Source organism: Haematobia irritans, chromosome 3 (genome assembly GCF_050003625.1).
Source record: "Haematobia irritans isolate KBUSLIRL chromosome 3, ASM5000362v1, whole genome shotgun sequence".
NCBI classification, from domain to species: domain Eukaryota; kingdom Metazoa; phylum Arthropoda; class Insecta; order Diptera; family Muscidae; genus Haematobia; species Haematobia irritans.
Window position 1 is genome coordinate 214341221 of NC_134399.1, and position 19970 is coordinate 214361190.

A 19970-nucleotide genomic window follows, 5' to 3' on the forward strand; every position below is an offset into this window, starting at 1 on the left:
AAACTGAATTACTCACAGTTTTTTTTTTGTTTTTGCGGTAAATTTTTGTATATCCAAAAATTTTCTCTGTACGTATGTCTGCAAAAATCCAAAATTCTTCGAATAATATTCGAATAAAACTATTTTTGTATATTTTTTATTATGTGACACAAATTTCCGGAAAATGAGGTAGACTAAAAATAATAATGAAGACAATCGCAATTGCACCAATGGATGAAATATTTCAATAAATGTGAATTGAAATTTTAATTAAATTTGTAGGTTTCTGCTAAATGTCATCACTACTGTAGGGCAACTTTTTTCTTTAGAAATACAATTTTGGCAAAATTGTCTATAGAAATAAAATGTTGGCATAGAAATAAACATTTTGGCAAAATTTTCTATAGAAATAAAATTTTGAGAAAATTTTCCATAGAAATAACATTTTGAGAAAATTTTCCATAGAAATAACATTTTGAGAAAATTTTTCAATAGGAATAAAATTTTGAGAAAATTTTCCATAGAAATAAAATTTTGGAAAAATTTTCTATAGGAATAAAATTTGTCAAAATTTTCTATAGGAATAAAATTTTGAGAAAATTTTCCACAGAAATAAAATTTTGGAAAAAATTTACTATAGAAATAAAATTTTGTCAAAATTTTCTATAGAAATAAAATTTTGAGAAAAATTTCTATAGAAATAAAATTTTGGCACAATTTTCTATAGAAAAAATGTTGGCAAATTTTTCTGTAGAAATAAGATTTTGAGAAAATTTTCTATAGAAATAAAAATTTGAAAAAATTTTCTGTAAAAATTAAAATTTTGGTAAAATTTTCTATAGAAATACACTTTTGCCAAAGTTTTCTATAAAAAAAAATTGGCAAGACTTCCTATAAAAATAAAATTTTTGACAAAATTTTCTACAGAAATACAATTTTGACAAAATTTCCTATAAAACTAAAATGTTGGCATAATTTCCTATAGAAATAAAATTTTGGTAAAATTTTCTACAGAAACAAGATTTTGAGAAAAGTTTCTGTAGAAATTAAAATTTGCTATAGAAATAAAATTGTAAAATGTTTTCTATAGAAATAAAATTTTGAAAAAATTTTCTATAGAAATAAAATGTTGGCAAAATTTTCTATAAAAAAAAAACAGTAAGGAAAGTCTAAAGTCGGGCGGGGCCGACTATATTATACCCTGCACCACTTCGTAGATCTAAATTTTCGATACCATATCCCATCCGTCAAATGTGTTGGAGGCTATATATAAAGATTTGTCCCAAATACATAAATTTAAATATCACTCGATCTGGAAGAATTTGATAGAATTCTACAAAATCTATAGACTCAAAATTTAAGTCGGCTAATGCACTAGGGTGGAACACAATGTTAGTAAAAAAATATGGGAAACGTTTAAGTCTGAAGCAATTTTAAGGAAACTTCAAAAAAGTTTATTTATGATTTATCGCTCGATATATATGTATCAGAAGTTTAGGAAAATTAGAGTCATTTTTACAACCTTTCGATTAAGCAGTGGCGATTTTACAAGGAAAATGTTGGTATTTTGACCATTTTTGTCGAAATCAGAAAAACATATATATGGGAGCTATATCTAAATCTGAACCGATTTCAACCAAATTTGGCACGCATAGCTACAATGCTAATTCTACTCCCTGTGCAAAATTTCAACTAAATCGGAGTTAAAAATTGGCCTCTGTGGTCATATGAGTGTAAATCGGGCGAAAGCTCTATATGGGAGATATATCCAAATCTGAACCGATTTCAACCAAATTTAGCACGCATAGTAACAATGCTAATTCTACTCCCTGTGCAAAATTTCAACTAAATCGGAGCAAAAAATTACACTCATATGAGTGTAAATCGGGCGAATGCTATATATGGGAGATATATCTAAATCTGAACCGATTTCAACCAAATTTGGCACGCATGGCTACAATGCTAATTCTACTCCCTGTGCAAAATTTCAACTAAATCGGAGTTAAAAATTGGCCTCTGTGGTCATATGAGTGTAAATCGGGCGAAAGCTATATATGGGAGCTATATCTAAATCTGAACCGATCTTGCTGATATTTTGCAAGTTTTTCGAGACTCATAAAATATTCAGATGTACGGAATTTGAGGAAGATCGGTTGATATACACGCCAATTATGACCAAATCGGTGAAAAATATATATGGCAGCTATATCTAAATCTGAACCGATTTTTTCCAAAATCAATAGGGATCGTCTTTAAGCCGAAACAGGACCCTATACCAAATTTTAGGACAATCGGACTAAAACTGCGAGCTGTACTTTGCACACAAAAATACATCAACAGACAGACAGACAGACAGACGGACATCGCTAAATCGACTCAGAATTTAATTCTAAGCCGATCCGTATACTAAAAGGTTGGTCTATGATTACTCCTTCTTGGCGTTACATACAAATGCACAAACTTATTATACCCTGTACCACAGTAGTGGTGAAGGGTATAAATATTGGCAAAAAATGTTAAGCAAAATTTTGTATACACAGAAAAAAATATAACCAAAATATATAATACAATTTTGAGAAAAATGTCCATAGAAATAAAATTTTGGCAAAATTTTCTATAGAAATAAAATTTTGGGAAATTTTTTCTATAGAAATAAAATTTTGGCAAAATTTTCTATAGAAATAAAAATTTTGCAAAATTGTCTATAGAAATAAAATTTTGACAAAATTTTTTATAGGAACAAATTTTTGGCAACATTTTCTATAGAAATATAATTTTGGCAAAATTTTCTATAGTAATAAAATTTTGGCAAGACTTTCCATAAAAATAAAATTGTTGGCAAAATTTTCTATAGAAATAAAAATTTCTATACAAATAGAAGTTTTGACAAAATTTTCTATAGAAATAAAATTTTGAGAAAATTTTCTATAGAAAAAAAATTTTGGCATAATTGTCTATAGAAATAAAATTTTGGCAAAATTTTCTATAGAAATAAAATTTTGAGAAATTTATTTTATAGGAACAAATTTTTGGCAACATTTTCTATAGAAATATAATTTTGGCAAAATTTCCTATAGTAATAAAATTTTGGCAAGACTTTCTATAAAAATAAAATTTTTGGCAAAATTTTCTATAGAAATAAAATTTTCTATATATACAGAAGTTTTGACAAAATTTTCTATAGAAATAAAATTTTGAGAAACATTTCTATAGAAAAAAATTTTGGCAAAATTTTATATAGAAATACAATTTTGACACAATTTTCTATAGAAAAAATGTTGGCAAATTTTTCTGTAGAAATAACATTTTGAGAAAATTTTCTATAGAAATGAAAATTTGAAACAATTTTCTGTAAAAATTAAAATTTTGCCAAAATTTTCTATAAAAATACACTTTTGGCAAAGTTTTCTATAAAAGAATTTTGGCAAGACTTCCTATAAAAATAAAATTTTTGACAAAATTTTCTACAGAAATACAATTTTGACAAAATTTCCTATAAAACTAAAATGTTGGCATAATTTCCTATAGAAATAAAATTTTGGTAAAATTTTCTACAGAAACAAAATTTTGAGAAAAGTTTCTGTAGAAATTAAAATTTGCTATAGAAATAAAATTTTGGCAAAATTTTCTATTGAAATTAAATTTTGGCAAAATCTTCTGTAGAGATAAAATTTTGAAAAGATTTTTCTATAGAAATAAAATGTTGGCAAAATTTTCTATAGAAATATAACTTTGGCAATATTTTCTATAGAAATAAAATTTTGGAAATATTTTCTTATAGAACTAAAATTTTGGCACAATTTTCTATAGAAAAAAATATTTGCAAAAATGTTAAGTAAAATTTTGTATACACAGAAAAAAATATCACCAAAATATTTCCAATTAAAAAGTTGTCTGAAGTTGAAAAATTTTCCAATTAATAAATTAATTGATACAATTAACTTTTTAATCAAGATAGAAACATTAAGCTAATTATGTCAATGATTGAACATTTTAAAACTCTTAATTAAAAAATTAATTGATACAATTAAGTTTTTAATCAAACTCGGAAGTCTAAGTCACTTAAAAAAAGCGATCGACGTTTTTTTTTTAATTTTTAAGTAAAAATTTATATCAAACTATCCATTTTTAATCAAACTAAAAACACTAAGTCAGTTAAGAAAGTAATTGAAAATAGTTACGTTTGTAATGGAAAAAATTAATTGAGTTTTGCATTCAACATCAATTAAAGTTTTAATTGAATCAATAAAAAAATTAATTGAAAAATTCCTAATAAAATCAATTAATTTTTTAATCAAGTATATTTTTAACTTCCAATTAAAACTGTGATTGATACTATCATTTTCATAATTGAAGACATTTCAATTAAAAAATTAACTGGATCAATTAATTTCGTGATTGAATCAGAAAAAAAAATTTTTGTGTGTAGAAATACAATTTTGCAAAATTTTCTATAGAAATAAAATGTTGGCAAAATTTTCTATAGAAATAAAATTTTGCAAGACTTTCCATAGAAATAAAATTTTGGCAAAAATGTTCTATACAAATAAGATTTGGCACAATTTTCTATAGAAATAAAATTTTGGCAAAATTTTCTATAGAAATAAAATTTTGGCAAAATTTTCTATAGAAATAAAATTTTGGCAAAATTTTCTACAGAAATAAAATTTTAGCAAAATTTTCTATAGAAATAAAAATTTGGCAAAATTTTCCATAGAAATAAAATGGTGGCACAATGTTCTATAGAAATAAAATTTTGGCACAATGTTCTATAGAAATACAATTTTGGCAAAATAGAAATAAAATTTTGCAAACCTTTTCTATAGAAATAAAATTTTGACAAAATTGTCTATAGAAATAAAATTTTGGAAAAATTTTCTATAGAAATAAAATTCTGGCAAAATTTTCTATACACCCAAAGAAAAAATACTTTCCTCCGGAACGAAATTTTAGACAAACGAAATTCTCCTTTCTTACACAGGATTTTCTTTTAGAGCAAATAAACGCGGATTTATAATAAGAGATTCAACGTTAGTCTTTAAAGTTTTTTATTTGCTTTTAACGAAAATTTTTTTGTGACAAAGGAAAACTTTGCTTGTCTAAAATTTCGTTCATCGGAAAAGAAAACTCTTCTTTCAGTGTAGAAATAAAAATTTGGCAACATTTTCAATAGAAATAAAAATTTGGCAAAATGTTCAATAGAAATAAAATTGTTAGCAAAATCAAGGCAATCAACTGATAAAATTGTTAGCAAAATTATCTATAGAAATAAAATTTTGACAAAAACTTCAAAAAGAAAGATTTTTTAAATTTGGTAGATTACTGCAAAGACAAAATCTTTCGAACCAGGCTTGCCATGCTTTTTTTACAGTGTACAATACGGGTCCTTAGCATTTATCTCAAACCACTTTGATTAATAAAATCTAAATTTATTAAATATATTTTTAAGAGATTGCTAAAACTTTTAAATCATAATCGCTTTTATCGCTTATTAAAAAATAATGAAAAAATAAAAAGTAATGTGCATCATCATTTTAAAATTAAATTTACTCATTATAACAATTGGCATGCGTAAAGTCTTAAAATAGCAAAAAAAAATCACAATTCCAAATGTCAACCATTTGGGGCCCCATATAACACAACAACAACAATAACATGTTCTTGGCGGTCAATAAAGCTAAACAAAACTCATGTAAATTATGATTCGGACAAATCTGAATCGAATAAATTTCAATATCATTTTCAAGCTAAACAAGAGCATTGTAGGATTTTGCTCTACAACTTCGCGTCTAATGACACACCAGACAAATGGTCCATTAATAGAAATGTTAATACTCAGGGAGGAATGAATGAGCACCCTGTTGTTGTTGCTGCTACTGACAATGGATGCAGACGGATGGATAGCTTTGTTGCAACGCTCTACGCAATTCACTTGAAATTGTCTCAATTCATACACGAGCCGCCCAAGGGGTCATAAACAATCCCATAAAGGCAATCAACTGATGATGCGAGTACGACTAAAGTATTTACGAGTGATGTTTGTGTGTGTGTGTATGTGCGTTTCGTTGAAGAAGCTTAAAGCCCAATAAATGGCTATAAATTTAAATTAAATTCGAAATGACACCCAATGTGTTGGATTGTGTGGTTTCATCTCTTATGTGTGTGTGTGTGTGTAAGAGAGAGCTCTAGAAGAAACCAGGAGTCAGAGTAGTGTAGTAGCAAAACACCAGTAGCAAAACCCTCCACTTGATTTAAGTTTCAAATCTAATGGTGAACTAATGAAAATGCCTTTTCTGTTTGAATGATGCAATTCCATATAAAGAATTAAACTCAAATTAATGGGATTTCAGAGGCGGGGAAGTCCCATAAAGTGCATAGATATGTATACATACATAGAAGCAAAGTTTTGGGAAATCATTTTTTCTTATAAGAAATCATAAAATTGTAATGCTGATGTGATTGAAAGTAATTGGTAATTATTAAAAATTGAAAAATTGAATTGACGAAAACCAAAGGGGGAAGTAAGAATTTTTTCTTTTGGTATCGGTGATAAAAAATTGGATTTAACTGATTCCGCTCCAAAAAACATGTGATGTTGACTATGTTGACAAATCTCTACACGGACGAAAAAGACTGTTTTTCATATGTTTGGGCGTAAAAATTATATGTTTGGAACTCAAGTTTTTTAACAAAATATTTTTAAGTGCAAACATACAATGTTCATAAACTAGCATAACATGTTTGGAACATATATGTTAATATGTTACATAAAATGTTTGTACATATAATATGCTTGGATGCAAACATATATTAATTTAGAAATAGCCTATAAACATATATGTGTTTAGAAAGAGAGACCTAGAGAGTATGCTCCAAGTAAAAGAATGGAAGTAACCACACAGAAAAAAATTTCACGAAAATTTTTCCAATTAAAATTTTAATTGAGTTTTAAAAAATATTCAATTAATAATTTAATTGATTCAACAATTTTTTAATTGAAACAAAAATCAATCAGAAAAATTAATAGTATCAATTAATTTTTTAATTGGATCATTTAAATTTTTAATTGACCTCCAATTAATTTTTTAATTGATACTATCATTTCTGTGATTGAAAACATTTCAATTAAAAAATTAATTGGATCAATTAATTTCGTGATTGAATTAGAAAAAAAAAGATTTTGTATGCAATTGGCACCTTAAAAATATATCCACACAAAGAAAATTTCACAAGTTTTTTTTTTACCCATGTATGCCTAAGGTGAAACATAATATGTTTGAACAATACAAACAATATTTAGTTTGGACCAATCCTGAAAATATATATGCTTGAAATGTGTTTGGGGTATATGTTACAGAAGCGATTTTTTCTCTCTTATCACTGAGTGCTGCCCGATTCCATGTTAAGCTCAATGACAAGGGACCTCCTTTTTATAGCCGAGTCCGAACGGCGCACATTGGGGTTTTTGATACCAAAAATGGGAATTAATTGAAAAATGAAATTTAGGAGAACCGAAAAAAATTTTATAGTCGGTAAAAGTACACAAAATTCCACATCACTAGGGCAAAAATTGTGTCTTTGAAAAGTACCGTTGTGTCACTATATATGTTTGAAGTTGGAGTTATTTTACGTTTTCCTTGCGTGCGATATAAATGTAAATTATTGGTGTCTTAAAAATTAGTTTTGAGTGTTTTCTAAAGCGATAATTAAAAAAATAATAATGGAACCTTCATTCTCAGGTTAGTAAGATTATTATTGTGTTTTTTGTTTTTATATGTGACTTGTGTTATTATTTGAAATTTAGTTTCGCTCGTAAGTCTTTAAATTAGAGGATTTCGAGAAATATGTCGACAAATAGTTGTGAATAAAGCCAAATTAAGTAAAAAAGTTTATTTTTTCTAAAACAATAAACTCTTTTGAAAGCATAGATGAAAAAGTTTTCTGCACTTTTTTGCACATTTTGAAATTAAATGGAAATACATTTTTCAACCCCTGGTACTATATGTCCCCAACCGTGCACAAATATTTATTACTTGGAGCAGAAATAATTAACCACGCTTTACTTCCGATTGGACAGTTGTCGGAAGAAGCGCAAGAAGCTCGAAACAAAGATTTTAAAAATTTTAGAGAGCATTTTTTGCGAAAATGTTCTATGGAAAAATCAAATGAAGAGATATTTAAAATACTGTTAATTAACATACTTCGGATCCAGTTATATCAGAAATGAGAAATTAAAAGAGAAGAAACCCCACAGTTTGCCTATGGAAGCAATTCAAATGTTGATATTTGAGTCAAATCTTGATGCCAGTGTTGATGATAATGATCCATATAGTAGTTTTACTGACGATGATGATTGTGATGATGATGATAATAATTGTTAAGAATCAGATCAAAAAGCAGATATTCATTCTCTTTTTTTTTGTTGCAAATTAACTAATGGAAAACAAATAAAAAGTGGACTAAAAAATATTTAAAATTTGATTGGTTTTATGTCTTTTAGTGAATTTGCCCAAAAAAAGTTAAAACTATAAACAGGGAAAACTACTTCTAATTAATTCCCTGTTTTGACATCAAAAACCCCACTGTGCGGCGTTCCACATTCCAGTGAAACCACTTAGAGAAGCTTTGAAACCCTCAGAAATGTCACCAGCATTACTGAGGTGGGATAATCCACCGCTGAAAAACTTTTTGGTGTTCGGTCATAGCAGGAATCGAACCCACGACCTTGTGTATGCAAGACGGGCATGCTAACTATTGTACCACGGTGGTTACGGCTATTGTGTATCCCTAAGAAGTTTAAATAAATTTCTTTTTATACTGACAAATTCTTCAATACTTTTCAATAATCGCAAAAGTCGAAAAGTAAGTTTTTCAAAGTCGAAAATCTACATTCCCAAATTTAGAAAAGGTCAAAAAGTCTACTTTTGCAAAATTTTTTTGTTTTTTTTTTCTCAAAATTTTAATATTACAGCCTAAAAGAAAATAATGATAAAGCGGCAAATTTTAACCAAAAGGTGCCAATAAAATGTAAAAATTTTGGCATTTAATGGCACAAAAGTCTAACTATCTGAAAAAAGTGGCAAATTTGCCACTGAAGTATAACCAATGTATAGCTGACGGAAGGACTTCTGATCCGATGAATTCTGGAAAGAGATAAGATGGGCACAAAATTTACTTAAAAGGAAGCCTTTGTTCAACAACAAGCGCCACCATGAAATAATTTCAAAACAATGTTTGCTTCAGTTTAACCGCAATCCGAGAGAGTTTCCGTTTAATGATAACTGACGAAACACAGCACACGCCATTGACTAAAAGGATGCACATTACACGAAATTGTGTGAATCGTGAAGGAAATTCAATAAGTCTCGTGAATGAGACTAAAATAAATATGCATTAGAGTGAATGACAAATAAAATCAGTTTGTGAATGTGTGTGACAAATTTTAGCGTGAGCGTGAATCTTCAAACTTTGTTCCATCGTGAGCGTGTGTGAGAACGGCTTTCCATTTAGTGAACGTGCCTAAATTACCCTAGGTATTGTGGCATCCCGGTATTTCAGATGTACTTAGACTATTTAGTCCATTGCGATACCACAAGTGGTGAAGTTCTTTCTTATCAATGAATGCTCAATGACAAGGCACTAGCCGAGTCGTAAACTATGAAAAACTTTTTTGCTCGAAACTGGAATTGACCATATTATGCAAGGCCGGCATGTTAGCCATTGCCTAATTGCGTGAACACGAGAGTGAAATTTCACCCATACGCTCTCCTCTACCATAGAAAAAAACAAGTAAGGAAAGTCTAAAGTCGGGCGGGGCCGACTATATTATACCCTGCACCACTTTGTAGATCTTAATTTTCGATACCATATCACATCCGTCAAATGTGTTGGGTGCTATATATAAAGGTTTGCCCAATTACATACATTTAAATACCACTCGATTTGGACAGAATTTGATAGACTTTTACAAAATCTATAGGCTCAAAATTTAAGTTGGCTAATGCACTAGGGTGGAACACAATTTTAGTAAAAAAGGAAAGTCTAAAGTCGGGCGGGGCCGACTATATTATACCCTGCACCACTTTGTAGATCTAAATTTTGGCCAAATTGGGCCAAAACTCTGGCTTCTGGGGCCATATAAGTCCATATCGGCCGAAAAATATATATGGAAACTATATCTAAATCTGAACCGATTTCAATCAAATTTGGCATACATTACTATACTAGGTTAGGTTAGGTTAGGTTATGTGGCAGCCCGATGTATCAAGCTCGCTTAGACTATTCAGTCCATTGTGATACCACAGTGGTGAACTTCTCTCTTATCACTGAGTGCTGCCCGATTCCATGTTAAGCTCAATGACAAGGGACCTCCTTTTTATAGCCGAGTCCGAACGGCGTTCCACATTCCAGTGAAACCACTTAGAGAAGCTTTGAAACCCTCAGAAATGTCACCAGCATTACTGAGGTGGGATAATCCACCGCTGAAAAACTTTTTGGTGTTCGGTCGAAGCAGGAATCGAACCCACGACCTTGTGTATGCAAGGCGGGCATGCTAACCATTGCACCACGGTGGCTCCCATTACTATACTAGATATGTGGTGTATAAATTTGAAAATTTGATATACACAAATTGTTCCAATTAAAATCTTAATTGAGGTTTAAAAAATAATCAAAAAAAAAAAATAATCGGGAGAAAGATATATATGGGAGCTATATCTAAATCTGAACCGATTTCAATCAAATTTTGCACACTTGACTATACTATTAATTGTACTCCTAGTGCAAAATTTCAACCAAATTCGGCCAAAAATCTGGCTTCTGGGGCCATATAAGTCCATATCGGGCGAAAAATATATATGGAAGCTATATCTAAATCTGAACCGATTTCAATCAAATTTTGCACACTTGACTATACTACTAATTGTACTCCTAGTGCAAAATTTCAACCAAATTCGGCCAAAAATCTGGCTTCTGGGGCCATATAAGTCCATATCGGGCAAAAGGTATATATGGGAGCTATATCTAAATCTGAACCGATTTCAATCAAATTTTGCACACTTGACTATACGACTAAGTGTTATGTATATCGGTATATATATATCGGTATAAAACTCTGGGTGCTGGGTCCATATTAGTCCATATCGGGCGAAAGATATATGTGGGAGCTATATCTAAATCTGAACCGATTTCTTCCAAAATCAATAGGCAAAAGGTATATATGGGAGCTATATCTAAATCTGAACCGATTTCAATCAAATTTTGCACACTTGACTATACGACTAAGTGTTATGTATATCGGTATATATATATCGGTATAAAACTCTGGGTGCTGGGTCCATATTAGTCCATATCGGGCGAAAGATATATATGGGAGCTATATCTAAATCTGAACCGATTTCTTCCAAAATCAATAGGGTTCTATTCTGACCCAAATTAAGCACATGTGCCAAATTTGAAGGCGATTGGACTTAAATTGCGACCTAGACTTTGATCACAAAAATGTGTTTACAGACAGACGGACGGACGGACAGACGGACAGACGGACATGGTTATATCGACTCAGGGACCCACCCTGAGCATTATTGCCAAAGACACCATGTGTCTATCTCGCCTCCTTCTGGGTGTTGCAAACATATGCACTAACGTATAATACCCTGTTCCACAGTGTGGCGCAGGGTATGAAAACTTTCCCACTTTTGAAAAATTCTGAAAAGCCAAAAATACGAATTACAGTGAAACCTCTCAGAACTTGACACCCATATCCACGTTTAGGAGGTGTCCTCTTATGAGAGGTTAATTTTAATGTGATAATAAACTTCTCACGAAAGTTGTCCACTTTTAAATGATATCCGCTTTTAAGAGTGTCCAAATTTGAGAGGTTTTATTGTATATATTTAAATAATATGGAAGGTATAAACATTCTTAATTTTAGCCAAATTGGCGAAACTAGATTTATACTGAATAATAGCTGAATTATTCAATAAACTAAATTATTAAAAAAAAAAAACTAGTTAAAAATTGTTTTCATTACTTTATATATGACTCCCAACGTTTTAATTGTGTTTGGAAGTTTACTCCAAATACTCACATACTCTTTGCGAGTACTTATCATACTAACCACTTTGCCACAATGCCATAATACAATTGCTAATAGAATAGACACGATAAAGATTTGATTAAAATCTAAAGAGATTCTTTTTTTCGTCTGGAACGAAATTACAACAAAGTTTCATATAAAAAGGGGCTAACTATATGGTCTATTATAGACGTTATCTGGTGGATATTGCCATCATAAAAAGCTAGCCGCCCGACCGCCAACATTCATCCAATATAAAGAATGCCGTTTAATTTAGCGAAAAGAATGCAGAATGCACTCGCATTTCTTAACTTCCTGATTCTGAATGGATGGGTGGCATACGAGTGTACAAATCTATAATTGTGTGATAGAGAGAGAGTAAGAGAGAGAGTGAGTAAGAGTAAAAGATGAATTTGTGTTTGTAGATTTGAAGAAAGGCTGATGAAGTTTCTTAATGGTGTTCAATTTGGCATGCTGCAGTACGTTTTTAGGTGCATAGGAAAGGGAAGAAAAATGAGAGGGTAGATTTTTATACTTATCACTCAAAGAGTATGAGTTTACAGGATAGACCAAATTACATTCGTTAATGGTTCGATTTGGTAATGTGTATGTGTGCGTGCATGAGTGTTTGTAAAATGTGAGGACGTGCAATTTTTCTCACATTTGCTTGGGTGTTGGTTAGACAATGTGATGTCTAGAATGTAGATGATTATGGATTTTGGTATGGTGTGAATTGCATTTAATGAATTTATGGCATTCGTACGCGCAATTAAGAATTTAATTAAATTTTTCTTTTAAAAATGTTTATGTTCTTCTTCAGCAGCAGCAGCAGTATGCAGGATCAAGAACTTCTTTAGATTCTATTGGACTTGTTTTGTAAGATATTTACAAAGTTTTTATACCCTCCACCATAGGATGGATGTATATTAACTTTGTCATTCCGTTTGTAACACATCGAAATATTGCTCTAAGACCCCATAAAGTATATATATTCTGGGTCGTGGTGAAATTCTGAGTCGATCTAAGCATGTCCGTCCGTCCGTCCGTCTGTCCGGCTGTCCGTCCGTCTGTCCGGCTGTCCGTCCGTCTGTGGAAATCACGCTAACTTCCGAACGAAACTAGCTATCGACTTGAAACTTGGCACAAGTAGTTGTTATTGATGTAGGTCGGATGGTATTGAAAATGGGCCATATCGGCCCACGTTTACGTATAGCCCCCATATAAACCGATCCCCAAATTTGGCTTGCGGAGCCTTCGGGAGCAGCAAAATTCATCCGATCCGGTTGAAATTTGGTACGTGGTCTAAGTATACGGTCTCTAACAACCATGCAAAAATTGGTCCATATCGGTCCATAATTATATATAGCCCCCATATAAACCGATCCCCAGATTTGACCTCCGGAGCCTCTTGGAGGGGCAAAATTCATCCGATCCGGTTGAAATTTGGTACCTGATGTTAGTATACGGTCTCTAACAACCATGCAAAAATTGGTCCATATCGGTCCATAAATATATATAGCTCCCATATAAACCGATCCCCAGATTTGACCTCCGGAGCCTCTTGGAGGAGCAAACTTCATCCTACCCGATTGAAATTGGGTACCTGATGTTAGTATACGGTCTCTAACAAGCATGCAGAAATTGGTCCAAATCGGTCCATAAATATATATAGCTCCCATATAAACCGATCCCCAGATTTGACCTCCGGAGCCTCTTGGAGGAGCAAAAGTCATCCGATGCGGTTGAAATTTGGTACATTTCGTTAGTATATGGCCTCTAACAGCCATGTAAGAATTGTCAAATTTTATTACCATAGAAAGTTTTGTCAAAATTTCATTTCTATAGAAAGTTTTGTAAAAAGTTTATTTCTATAGCAATGTTTGTCAACATTTTATTTCCATAGAAAATTTTGTCAAAATTTTATTTCTACAGAAAATTTTGTAAAAAATTTATTTCTGTAGAAAATTTTGTCAACATTTTAGTTCTATAGACAATTTTGTCAACATTTTATTTCTATAGAACATTTTGTCAACATTTTATTTCTATAGAAAATTTTGTCAACATTTTATTTCTATAGAAAATTTTGTCAAAATTTTATTGCTATAGAAAATTTTGTCAACATTTTACTTCCATAGAAAATTTTGTCAACATTGTATTTCTATAGAAAATTTTGTCAAGTTTTTATTTCTATAGAAAATTTTGTCAAAATTTTATTTCTATAGAAAATTTTGTCAAACTGAATTATATACGTATTTAATCGGCCTTTTTTTTTTTTTGTTTAATATATACCCCTTATGGACTAACTTACAATTTAGAAGACAGTGTTAAAAAGTTTTACGATACCTTGCCATCGGCAAGTGTTATCGCAACCCAAGTAATTCGATTGTGGATGACAGCCTTTAGTAGAAGTTCCTAAGCAATCCATGGTGGAGGGTACATAAGATTCGGCCTGGCCGAACTTACGGCCGTATATACTTGTTATTTTATAACAAGCCAATAATTGGTACACGCAAAAAAATAATTCTTTCCTCCCAAACGAAATTTTAGACAAACAAAGTTTGTTTCACATTTGCTTTTTGCTTTAAGGAGGATTGTTTGGAAGAAAAGTATATACTTTTTGTGATAAACGTTTATTCTTTTCCAGGACGTAAAAACAATTTCATGCAGACTAACTCAAAAAAAATATTTTCTGGCTAATTGCATTTTTCCTCACATCTTTCTCACTTCCACGAGGTTTTTTAGTTCTTAGCACCTTTTTCTGTAATACAAACAATGTAGAAGAAATTCGTTTTTATAAAGTTTTTAAATTTTACCTTTCGCCTGGACGGAGAATCGAACCGCGGACCATGCAATTTGTAAGCCAACAAACTATCCACTGAGCTATGCAGCTGTTATTGTCATCAATAGACAATTATATATATAAGTTATATTTATATAGCATAACTTGCGACGCCCACGAGCCGATTAAACAAACTTTTTTTATAAGAAACATATATTTAGTTGGGCGCCGTGGAGCTGTGCTTGCTATGTCCGCCTTGCATACCAAGGGTCCTGTATTCGATCCCTGCTTCGACCGAAAACAAAAAATTGTTTTTTTTACATATATTCCAGATACGTTCTTAAGATTCCGAAAAGGTCTTCAACATTACATACTGTAAAATATATCCTATTAAAGACTTAAATTCAGAAAAGAACAATGCTTGAATTAAACGAAATGGACTGTGTTGTTGGTTCAAAATAATGTTTTTTTTTTAATAAAAAATTTGTAACAAACGATTTTGTTTGCTGAGAAAAGTTTAAAATTTTCAAAGAAGTTCAAAAAACTCTAACAAAAGAAAAACGTTTTCGGTACAGGTTTTTTGTTTTTCTTTGCTTGTAGATGATGTTTTTAGGCAACTAGTAGATGATAATTTACATGGACAATGTGAAGAGGCTATCTTGGCCATTTGAGAAACCGTCACAAAATAGGAAGTCATTGAACTACACTCCGCACGCATGCGACTAAAGTCGCACAAAAGGGAAGTGCTTAACTTTTAAGCAATTTTTATAAGTGGGAATTCATCGCCGTGCGCCTTACGCGAATCCACCGTTGTGCAATAGCCCGCCTTGTATACAAAGGGTCATAGATTCAACCCCAGTTTCGACCAAAGAGTAAAATGTGTGTCTGCGGTGGATGCTGAATGTTTCAAAGCTTCTCGAAGTACTTCAACGCAATGTGAGACGCCAGAACTCGGCTATAAAAAAAAGAGTTCACTTTTCAATGACAAATTGTCATTGAGCTAAACATAGAAGCATTCATTACTAAGAGAGATGTAAATCACGTATGGTATCAAACACTTAACATACGATACCTAACCTACACGGTGTAGCTCCTATAGCCCCGTTCAAGTACCCACTAATTTTTGATAATTATCGTAAATTTTTACTGGAGACGTTCGTTTACTCCAAAAAGCCAGAAAAAGTGAGCCATTGTGAAATCAAATTTGAAATTTGAGAAGTTGCAAGTTTTTGCTAGGAATTTTCCTCAGTCAAATCTTGCAAGAATTAGCCATAAACAAATAATACGTGGAATATATTTCACAGAGTCAATTAGAAGTGTAGTATAAAACATAAATATTTTTGTTATTTTAATTGGCTAATGGTAAATTGACACTGGATGGTGTTCTCCTACATTTCTGCTAATTTTAGGAAGAAGTAAAAAACAATTTTTACTTTATTTCAAGTTTACGATTTACTGGATTTTATTATACTATAAGTTGTTAAAATACCTCTTTATGTTAAAGAGACTGTTCCTTTATTGTTTTTGTGTTGATTTATAGAGCATTTTTTGTAATAAAAAGACCTCACAAATAAATGCGACTTTTTTTATTATTATGCGACGTTTTTCTTTTTGAGTATGCGACTTTTTTGCGACTTTTTCAAAATTTCCAAGAGAAAATTTGATTCGACCCTGCTGATCGGTTCGGTTCATATCTACTAACGAAAAATTTAGAAGACAATGTCAAGAATTTTTAACCCTTGTGCACGCACTCCTTGGGCCAATTTGACACAACGTTGATTTTAATTTTTATTCTTTTAGTTATTGGATATTTTTTTGAAACTTTTATTTATCCATTACAGGGACGAAATGTATATTTTTTAGGAAATAATAATAAAAATAAAATATTTCCATAATCCGCACGTTCAAAAGGGTACTTATCCAAGGAGTGCACAATGGTTAAGACACCGGCTAGAGTTACCACAACGCAAGTAATTCAAGTTTCCATGATGCTGGGTACATAAGATTCCGCCTAGTCGAACATACGGCTTAAAATTATTGTTTATAGTATGTCAATATTCCTTTCAATGTAGTTTGAAAGATATATATTTATATATAAACTTCGTGTGAGGTATTCTATTAAAAAAATCAAAAGAAAAAAAATTTTGCAAAAAATATTGAGTCGTTTTTGCTAATTCTGAAAAATTCAAAATTTCTGAAATTGGCCACCAGAATTTTCCCCATTTCAAAAAATATATAACAAACAAGTAAGGAAAGTCTAAAGTAGGGCGGGGCCGACTATATTATACCCTGGACCACTTTGTAGATCTAAATTTTCGATACCATATTACATCCGTCAAATGTGTTGGGGGCTATATATAAAGGTTTGTCCCAAATACATACATTTAAATATCACTCGATCTGGAAAGAATTTGATGGACTTCTACGGCTAATGCACTAGGGTGGAACACAATGTTAGTAAAAAAATATATGGGAAACATTTAAATCTGAAGCAATTTAAAGGAAACTTCGCATAAGTTTATTTTTGATTTGTCGTTCGATATATATGTATTAGAATTTTAGAAAAATTAGAGTCATTTTTACAACTTTTCGACTAAACAGTGGCGATTCTACAAGAAAATATTGGTATTTTGACCATTTTTGTCGAAATCAGAAAAACATATATATGGGAACTATATCTAAATCTGAACCGATATCAACCAAATTTGGCATGCATAGCTACAATGCTAATTCTACTCCCTGTGCAAAATTTCAAGTAAATCGGAGCAAAAAATTGGCCTCTGTTGTCATATGAGTGTAAATCGGGCGAAAGCTATATATGGAAGCTTTATCTAAATCTGAACCGATTTCAACCAAATTTGGCACGCATAGCTACAATGCTAATTCTACTCCCTGTTGAAAGTTTCAACTAAATCGGAGCAAAAAATTGGCCTCTGTGGTCATATGAGTGTAAATCGGGCGAAAGCTATATATGGAAGCTTTATCTAAATCTGAACCGATTTCAACCAAATTTGGCACGCATAGCTACAATGCTAATTCTACTCCCTGTGCAAAATTTCAACTAAATCGGAGCAAAAAATTGGCCTCTGTGGTTATATGACTGTAAATCGGGTGAAAGCTATATATGGGAGATATATCTAAATCTGAACCGATTTCAACCAAATTTGGCACGCATAGCTACAATGCTAATTCTACTCCCTGTTGAAAATTTCAACCATATTGGGGTAAAACTCTGGCTTCTGGGACAGTATTAGTCCATATCGGGCGAAAGATATATATGGGAGCTATATCTAAATCTGAACCGATTTCAATAAAATTTGAGACACTTGACTATAGTACTAATTGTTCTTCTTTTGCAAAATTTTAAGCAAATTAGGGTAAAACTCTGGCTTCTGGGGCCATATAAGTCCATATCGGGCAAAATATATATATATATATATGGGAGCTATATCTAAATCTGAAGCGAATTCTTGCAAAATCAAAAGGGGTCTATTCTGAGCCAAACCACATACATGTGCCAAATTTGAAGTCGATTGGACTAAAACTGCGACCTAGACTTTGATTACAAAAATGTGTTCACGGACAGACGGACATGGCTATATCGACTCAGGAGCCCATCCTGAGCATTATTGTCAAAGACACCATGTGTCTATCTCGTCTCCTTCTGGGTGTTGCAAACATATGCACTAACTTATAATACCCTGTTCCACAGTGTGGCGCAGGTTATAAAAATACAATTAAATTGGCTTTAATGTCATTTAGGGTTCACTTTTTTGTGTATGATTGATTATCTATCTAACTGGTGCTCTATATTTAAACGCATATTAAAAAAAATTATATGTATTAATTAATTAAAAAAAAATAAAAAAAAGTATGTTGCAAAAAATATTGAGTCGTTTTTTGATAATTCTGAGAAATTCAAAATTTCTGAAATTGGTCACGAGAATTTTCCCCATTTCAAAAAGATGTAACAAAAAATTGATTGCTGGAATATATTCTTTAAAAGTTAGCGTAAATTTGACTTTAAACAAATGCTTTCAATGAAGAAGGATAAGTTTAAAATATTGAATAAAAAGCGTTTTGAGATTAACTCTACAAAAATAGTGTTGTAATTTTCTTGATCTTAATAAATCTTAGATTTTTTGCTAATTTAGCCAGAAAACCTTATATTCTAATTATCACTGTACAAAAATTAAATAAACATTTAAAAACAAAAACTTACCCGACAACATGGGAGCCAATGGCATGGCCCCATTGCTTGAATCATGTTTATCCTCATTTTTAAGGGCACCACTACGGCCTGAAACACAACTGATGGGTTTTTTGGTTTTCCAAAGCTTCATTTTGAATAAAAAAAATTCTTTTCTTTGTTGGATTTTCAAATTAAAAAACTTTAAAAATTATTTAAAATTTTTGTTTTTTTGTTTCTTTTTCAAAAAATCAACATTTTTTAAAGGCACTGTTTACAATTTTTATTTTTTTTTTTTTTTTTGTAAAAAATACGTAGAATTTTTTTTATGCTGTATAGAAATCTAATATATATATATAAATTTTTTTTTTGTTATTTATATGAATTTTGATTTTGAATTTATTTCACATTTACACCACAAACTTTTATTTCTCTCATAGCATTAGGCCATAGAAGAAAGAAAATCTCTACATGGCGTTTTGTTATCATTTTTGCTGTTGTTTTGTGTTTTGGTTTTTGTTTCGTTTTTATAGAAAAAAAACTGCAGTTATTTTTAAAAATATTCGTTTTTGTCTCGCTTTTATTTTTGTTGCTGTCTCGATGTCGCTAGCTCGAACGACAATCGTTCTAGTGTCTAGTGGCAAAGAGGAGGATTTTTGTTCTTTAGTAGAAGAAAAATTTTGTCGAAGCTACCGTCTGTTGTTAAATTTTTGTTGCTTTTGTTGTTTTTGGCTATGATGATGCGATATTTACCCGAGGGGTTAGGAAAAAATCCCCCTTTTTTGTTGTTTTTGAAATGGAAATCACCGAAACAAACCATATGAAGATGAAGAAGGCAGCAAGGGATGGGGTGATTACTACAGCATCGACACAAAACACACTTACGCAGTAACTCACTTTAAAAGCACTTTGGGCCCGGTCGAACCAAGTGTCGTTTCCCCACGACC

At 31.2% G+C, this 19970-nt stretch overlaps 1 protein-coding gene across 2 annotated transcripts in view; it reads right to left on the reverse strand.

Moving 5' to 3' along the window:
* Nucleotides 1-19305, reverse strand: part of Grip (Glutamate receptor interacting protein) — a 186548-nt gene extending 167243 nt beyond the window's left edge. For both annotated transcript variants that reach the window (XM_075302746.1, XM_075302745.1), the window contains exon 1: nucleotides 19057-19305. In XM_075302746.1, the coding sequence (XP_075158861.1) occupies nucleotides 19057-19177 (121 nt within the window). In that variant the 5' untranslated portion in view covers nucleotides 19178-19305. The remainder of the gene's footprint in view (nucleotides 1-19056) is intronic.
* Between the last annotated feature and the right edge of the window lie 665 nt (nucleotides 19306-19970).